The sequence below is a fragment of the Corylus avellana genome, chromosome 7 (genome assembly GCF_965113065.1).
Source record: "Corylus avellana chromosome 7, dhCorAvel1.hap1.2, whole genome shotgun sequence".
NCBI classification, from domain to species: domain Eukaryota; kingdom Viridiplantae; phylum Streptophyta; class Magnoliopsida; order Fagales; family Betulaceae; genus Corylus; species Corylus avellana.
In genome coordinates this window covers 23,840,306-23,848,364 of record NC_142496.1, presented here as the reverse complement: position 1 = coordinate 23,848,364, position 8,059 = coordinate 23,840,306, and the positions used below count along the sequence as shown (strand labels likewise).

The window sequence follows — 8,059 nt, the reverse complement described above, 5'->3', positions numbered from 1 at the left end:
GAGTATGTAGTTTATAAAGATAGTCATGAGTGCTAAGTCCCACATTGCTTAGTTACTAGGAGAAACTGTGTTTTATAATGAATTATAGCGCAAATGTGGTTAGTATTTTTTCATGGATCATTACACATTATCTCACGTTTCTAACAAATTCATACAATAAAATTTACATGAAATTCACTTAGATCTCATCTACATCTAAAAACCTTTCCAAAAAAGAGTAGGTATTGAAAAAAAAAAACTTCTTTATTAAATGAACAAAAATAATGGGTCGAATATTCGCGCCGATGTTCCGTGACACCATTGAGAAGGAAATGTGTAAATAGGTCATAGCATAAAAGCAATCGACAAAATTTTTCTCAAAACTGATTGATTTTTTTTTTATTCAATATATTAAATTGACCTATGTTCTTATAAAACAAGTGATTTTCATATATATATATATATATATATATATATATATATTAAAACATACATGTAAAAAATCACATTTTTTTTATATTAAAAATTAATCTAAAAATTATTTAATAAAATGCACTAGTAATTGAAGTTTTGAGGATTTGAAAAGAAAATAGGACCGAATCTGAGCGTGGCAAAAGAACCCCACACGTTTGACCAGCAAAAGAACGGGGTTGGGCTCAGCACCCACAGCCCCGAGTCACGTCACTTTCCACGATATAGCGCGCAACTGGTTTTGACTGCGTTCGGGCAGCGGTCAGCACCGTTTCGGGCAGGGTCCATCTTTCTCTCTCTCTCTCTCTCTCTCTGTGCACGCTTCACTAAAAAATGAAAAAAAAAAAAAAGAAAGAAAGAAAAGGAAAAGAGAAAGATAGATAACAATCCCCCAGGCACACACACTCACTCAACACTCGCTGGGGGAGAGAGAGGGGGAAAAGGGATAGTTTTTTTTTTGTTTGTTTGAGAAAGGAGAGCAGAAAATGGCTGGGAAAATCTTTGATTGTTTTTGGTTGGTGTGTTTATGGTGATGGGAGGGTGGCTTTTTGGGCACACTGGTGAGCATTCTGGAAGAGATCGGGGTTTGGATTGTGGTTCTTTTCTGGGTGTAACTTTTTTTTGGTTTTGTAATGGTGGAGATTGTTTTGTGAGATTTGGGTGCTAGGGTTTTTGTGAGGGTTCTCTGTGATGGTGGGTTTGGTGGGTGTGGAATATTGTTTGGATCTGAGAGGGATTTACTGACAGAGATGGAAGTGAGGGTTGTTGGGGCTGCTCTTTTACTCTGGTTGATCTTGGTGGTTCGTCCATTATGCTTGATTTCAGCTAACATGGAAGGTTTGTTTGGATATACTTGCTGTGCTCTCTTAGTGTTTTTGCAATATTTATCGCTTTTTGGGAGTGGGAGGTATTTTTTTTTTCCCTAATTGTGACAAAAAAGGTTCTTTTTTGGTGCTAGCGTAAGTGGGTGTGTTTAACTTAGTCTAGTTAGTTGTGTGATAATTGTTATTGATGGTATTTCTTAATTTAGAATGTCATTTTCTTTCATTGATTGCTTTGTGTTACTTTGTTTCTATTCAAAGTAATAAGTTTGAGTGGATGGGTGCTGATCCTTCAGTGCAACAGAGAGTTGTTACTTGCAGTCTGGTGTTTTTGTTACAACAGTGACATTGGTTCTTGAAAGAATTCTAAAGGCAATTCTTTCTTTTCTGGATGCCCTTATCAGATGATTTGGATATGGTTCATGTTGGGCGCATACATTAGTGCATAAATAGATTTTTATACCATTTGTCCCCATTTATGATCAACCAGGGATCCACTAGTTGAACTTAGTGGTACATTTTCTTTACATTCGATGTTAGTTAGCTTAAACTCAAGAAATTTATATATCATGAAATATGTTAGTGTCAATGTATTGCTTTGAGCTACATTCAGCATGCTTTGTTTGAGACATTTGGCGGTGTTTGTGGTAATTGGAGATGAGTTTACTCTCTCAGTATGTCTTTTCAAGTTTATAGCCTTTTATAGTCAGCACCTAATTGTGTTTACTGCCTCTTGAAACAGGTGATGCTTTGCACAGCCTAAGGACCAACTTACAGGATCCTAACAGTGTCCTGCAGAGTTGGGATCCTACCCTCGTTAACCCCTGTACATGGTTTCATGTCACCTGCAACAATGATAATAGTGTCATAAGAGTGTAAGCTGTCTGTCTTTTTGTGTCTTCCATGCACATGATGTAACTTTTGGATTTTTTCTGTTAACTTTACAAAAATTTTGAATCATGATTTGCACTAACAGCTATTCTGATACCTGTTTTAATGTGCTATCTCAGTGATCTTGGGAATGCCGCTTTGTCTGGTACACTTGTCCCTCAACTTGGCCTGCTCAGGAATTTACAGTATTTGTACGTCATGCTTGTTGCTTCAAAATCATTTACTGCCTTTTTTAGTTTCTAGAATTGGTTCTTTGATGTTGGGAATGCATTTTCTTTGTTTATGAACAACTTGGTTTATTTGCGGCCCTGTATACCACTAGTTAAGTTGTCATCTCTAGATGCCTTAATGAAACCTATTCATCTTATAGAAAGGATGTTGTTTTGTGAAACTAATCTGTTTTCAAACATCTAGTAGGACCTCGTTTGTCTTGGGTGGTTCGGGTTAGATTTTGTAATTTGTAGATTGAAATACCATTTGCAGTGAATGACATTGTGTCTCCATGTAAGAACTTTCTTGCGACTGAGAGGATGTTGTAGTCTTGATTGTTCTAATTTTGCTTCTTACCCATGCTCATGTGGTGGAGAAATATGTTTGATAACTGGAGGATTTTTTTTGTCCCTTTGAGTGGCGATTGTAGATATGTCACGGTGTATCCCGATCTCACCAATTAATATTCCTAGGTGAAGGTGACATTTCATCCCAATTCCCAAGTCTCTGGTACACCTCCACGAGATCTTACAACTAATCTACCTGTGCCTTAAGTTTGGAATTTGCTATCAACTTAAGTAGTATTTACTTGCAGCTCCAGAGTATGATGATGTCATAATGAGATGAAATTGAGTATTTATATATCTAAGAATGAGAAGCACGATCATCTGCTTGTTGAATCTGTATGATGGCATTAATTTCTGTTGCTAAGTGATATTTTCAGTTTGATATATTCATCCATCATCATCCATTTCTTGAGATATTTAATCTATTGAGCTGTTTATTGAATTCAGAATAGACTGTGTGCAGTGTTTTACACCGGCACAAATTCCCAAAGAAAAGTGTTAGGTTCACATTTGTTTTATTACTTTAATTACTTGTGAATTTTATCCAGGCCGTATCCCATTGAAGGCCAGAGGGACATGCTCTTAGCGCAAATTATAGCTAGAAAGCCTCTTTGTGTCACTTTATATTTAGATTTTGACTAGGTTTATAAAGATTGTACTAGATGGTAGTCTTTTGATTTGTTTCTGTTGACGTTATTTGCTATTTTAAACCATTTCTTGCACAAGTCATTTATCCAATTTTTATGACAGGGAGCTTTACAGTAACAACATAAGTGGACCAATTCCCAGTGACCTAGGGAATCTTACTAGCTTGGTGAGCTTGGATCTTTATTTGAACAGTTTTACCGGTCCCATCCCAGATTCATTGGGCAAGCTGTCAAAACTGAGATTTCTGTGAGTGTTATTTAATGTTCTTTCCATGTTGTTGGTGTATTTGTAAATTGTTTCTCATAGTGTGTCATTTCTGTACTTCTCGGATCATCTATTCTAGAGGCCTAACAAAGAGTCCAAAGGCCCAGGAACTGCAATGAGCACCTTGAGAAACAAATATTTAATTAAATCATTTTCTATTCCGTACAATATACTTAAATAAAAAGAAATAGGAATAGTAATATGCAATTACTTGGAAAATTTATGTAACAGAACATGTAAACTTTATATTCTTCATGTGTAAGATTGAAATTAGGTTTTTGATGCATCACACCTTGTATGAAATATTCTTGGGATGGTAAAGTGCAAAGAAATTTTGCAAAACTCTAGAGGTTTTGCATTTTATTTTTGTAGTGAAAGAGAAAATAATTTTTATATTATTGGTTGATATTCCAAAATTCCATAATCTCTGGGCTCTTGGCAACTTAATGAGAGAATGCAATTTTAAATTCTAATTGTGTTCCACAGTGCACAAATATATATCAGAACGAATGTTACATTCAGTTTTCTGGATACAGAGTCCTATTGATGTGTAATGATCCCAGTTCATTTTGATTCCAATTTTGTGTAGCATCCCTTGATTGCTTTTAGATCTTCATATTATATTTTCTTCTAATGTTTGTGCGAGGGTAGTCGGCTTAACAACAACAGCCTGACGGGTCCTATTCCTATGTCATTGACTAATATCACTTCACTGCAAGTGCTGTGAGTGCCAAGATTATCTCAATATTCAATATATCTCTGTCATTAGTGTGCGTGTGTGGAGGCATTTTCTGATTGAAAGAATTCTATGTTTTCATGTTGCATTTTCCAAATGCAGGGATCTATCAAATAACCATCTCTCTGGAGTAGTTCCAGACAATGGCTCCTTTTCGTTATTTACTCCCATCAGGTTTTGTTGCTAATTATGTGAGCTGTAGTTGTGTCCATTGACTTTGATTTTTAGGAGTATGCTGATAACTCGTTTTCTTGTTTGCAGTTTTGCTAACAACCTGGGTCTTTGTGGCCCAGTTACTGGGCACCCCTGCCCAGGCTCTCCTCCATTTTCTCCCCCTCCTCCTTTTGTTCCACCACCTCCAATTTCTACACCAGGTGATCTCACTGTTACTCATTAGGATTTCAGAGTTAAGATGATGCTTGATGCTACTTTTGCTCAGTACGTCTGCATCCTGAGGCATAATTTTTTTTTTTGGTGGGCGCATGATTGCTCTCAGTTTCTGAAATCTGATTTTGGCTTTGCTGTTTACATGCTTTCATTGATCTATCATTGTCAATGTCCATTTGAGATCTCATTTAAGTGGTAGTTTTTAATTAAATTTTAATTTATTGTATAGCAACCAAGAAACTTTACTTCATGCTTCCCTCTTTATTGTTTTTGTTTTTAAAAATAAATTAAATTTTTATTGTTTATATAGCAACCAAAATGAACATCACAACCAGTGGTGATGTTCATTTTGGTCCTCTGTCTGCATGTCAATTGCATTGCATCTTGCATAGGTTGCTTCTTCTTTTCTTCAATGCTATTGATTTTCAAGAACTTTGGTACCATTTTTTTTACAAGTACTTTAGTTCCAAAATTCAGATGAACTTCAACTCCTAATTTGAATGCATTGGCTAGTAACCCATTCTATTAGGCTAGAAATTTTGGTGGATTACATCTATTTCATTGATCATGTTTATGTTTTAGGCAGTTGCTATGTATATGGGGGCATATCAGAAGGAGATATGATATGCACGAGTGTTCTAATATTTCTTTTCCATCACATTTCAGGTGGGAATAGTGCCACTGGGGCAATTGCTGGAGGAGTTGCTGCAGGTGCTGCTTTACTATTTGCAGCCCCTGCAATTGCGTTTGCATGGTGGCGTAGAAGGAAACCTCAAGAATTTTTCTTTGATGTGCCTGGTTAGTGATTTAACTAATGTTGGATGTGTTTAACTTGTTTGGTGGATAGATCGTCACCTCTGTACATCTATTTTCAGCTGAGGAGGATCCAGAAGTCCATCTGGGGCAGCTTAAAAGGTTTTCACTACGAGAATTACAAGTTGCAACAGATAGTTTTAGCAACAAAAACATTCTGGGTAGGGGTGGATTTGGGAAGGTTTACAAAGGTCGTCTGGCAGATGGTTCACTGGTTGCTGTAAAAAGACTGAAAGAAGAGCGTACACCTGGTGGTGAGCTGCAGTTTCAAACAGAAGTAGAGATGATCAGCATGGCTGTGCATCGAAACCTCCTCCGGTTACGAGGTTTCTGTATGACACCAACTGAGCGGCTTCTTGTTTATCCTTACATGGCTAATGGAAGCGTTGCATCTTGTTTAAGAGGTATAGCTTGTTAGTGGTTTCTACATCTTTATGATATTTTTTACTGCTTCCACATACTGTTTCCTTTGTCTCTTTGGGTGGAATTCTTCTGCCTATTATCAGATTTCAACTTTTCACCCTCGCAATTTTTTTATTCTTTATAATTTCTTGTGTATATCTCTTTCCAATAAAATGCTAAATAATGAAGTATATAGTGAGTTATAATTGTCAGCCACTTCACAACCTACCAGAAGAAATGACCTTTGTATTTTTGTATTTTTCAAATGGTACTTCCTCCCTTCGTAGCAAGGTAGAGGGTGAGGTCATGGGTTCTAGTCCCATTGGGTGCGTGTAACTTGCCAATAAAAAAGAAAAGTCTATTCACCTTTTTTTGTTTATATATTCCTATAGAACGTCCACCATCTCAACTACCCCTTGATTGGCCCACAAGGAAGCGGATTGCTTTGGGATCTGCAAGGGGTCTTTCTTATCTGCATGATCATTGTGACCCAAAGATTATTCATCGTGATGTAAAAGCTGCAAACATTTTATTGGACGAGGAGTTTGAGGCTGTTGTTGGGGACTTTGGGTTGGCTAAACTTATGGACTACAAGGATACCCATGTGACAACCGCTGTACGGGGCACAATTGGGCATATAGCTCCAGAGTACCTCTCTACCGGGAAGTCATCTGAGAAGACTGATGTTTTTGGGTATGGGATTATGCTTCTGGAGCTAATCACTGGACAGAGGGCTTTTGATCTTGCTCGGCTTGCAAATGATGATGATGTCATGCTGCTTGATTGGGTATGTATATATGCACTGTATTGGTTCAATCACTTTCCTCTTCCATTTTATTTTGATTGTAGGTTAGGAATATGTAGGCATTTCTTTAAGTTGCCAGTCCAAGACTACTTCTATGTACCAAAAGGAAATAAATCTCAAGTGAAATGAGGAAAGATAAATATTTGCTGTAGAGGTTTTGCTTGCACATCTTTCATACTGAATTGTTGTTCTATACACCGTTAGAGGAAAAAGAAAACATAACCAAGTTTATTAGTCTGGCGAGGGAATTGCCAAAAAGTGAAGAATTTTGATGAACTATTCACATATATATTCCCTTGTTAATGTATGAAACCAAGGAAGACAAACTTGGAGTCAGCTGAGTGTGATTTCTTGAACCTAGCAAAACAAAACTTGTCCCTGTAGAAACCCAATAGGTAAATTTTGAATCTTGATTAGAAGTGCTCTAAGGTCACCAATGATACTCTTTCTCAGGTGAAAGGACTACTGAAAGAGAAGAAACTAGAAATGCTAGTTGATCCTGATCTCCAGAATAATTACGTAGAAGCTGAGGTGGAGCAGCTAATCCAGGTGGCGCTGCTTTGTACTCAAGGCTCCCCAATGGACCGGCCGAAGATGTCGGAAGTTGTGAGAATGCTTGAAGGTGATGGCTTGGCAGAGAGATGGGATGAGTGGCAGAAGGTGGAAGTTCTCCGCCAGGAAGTGGAACTCGCTCCTCATCCCAACTCTGATTGGATTGTTGACTCCACAGAAAATCTACATGCAGTTGAGTTATCTGGTCCAAGGTGACCCTGCCACAGTAAAATTAAAGAAAGAAATTACTACTTTTTTTTTTTTTTTTTTTAATATAAAATTTTCTTCCCTTTCTTTTTTCTTTTCTTAGTGACCAAATATTCTGATGATGTCTCCTGTAAGTCCACTCTGCATTGTATTCATTACATTTGTGCATATCAGTCAGCCTTGTCGAGGTGCAGTTTCACGAAGCCCTGATGTTTTTGCCCAAATGAAGCTTGTGGCACTTTTAATCTCTTTTTGCACTGCTTGTTTAATTGCTGTTCTAATTTGATTATGATGTGGGAGGGGAAGTGGTGTGTTATTTTAGCCCACAAACTGGGGACGAAGTGAATCATTTCAGAAGGGAATCTTTGGAGTTCAACTGTTTCAAAAAATACAAAAACAAAAAATAAAAAATTGCGTTGCCTATTACCATAAACCATCACATTTATCAATACAAGCTACGTTTTCCCATTCAATAGAGAAGGCCACTGCCGATATACGTCGAGGGCCACCGTTCCACCTCCTCCTA

At 37.3% G+C, this 8,059-nt stretch overlaps 1 protein-coding gene across 1 annotated transcript; it reads left to right on the top strand.

Annotated features, from left to right (window-relative positions):
* The first annotated feature begins 794 nt into the window (after nucleotides 1-794).
* LOC132184269 (somatic embryogenesis receptor kinase 2) lies at nucleotides 795-7,783 on the top strand. Its single transcript, XM_088518021.1, has 11 exons — nucleotides 795-1,287; nucleotides 2,014-2,146; nucleotides 2,282-2,353; nucleotides 3,470-3,613; nucleotides 4,283-4,354; nucleotides 4,470-4,541; nucleotides 4,629-4,741; nucleotides 5,421-5,552; nucleotides 5,630-5,971; nucleotides 6,362-6,756; nucleotides 7,228-7,783. The coding sequence occupies exons 1-11, from the start codon at nucleotides 1,200-1,202 to the stop codon at nucleotides 7,540-7,542; spliced, it is 1,878 nt and encodes a 625-aa protein (XP_088374147.1). The 5' UTR covers nucleotides 795-1,199; the 3' UTR covers nucleotides 7,543-7,783.
* The last annotated feature ends 276 nt before the right edge of the window (nucleotides 7,784-8,059 follow it).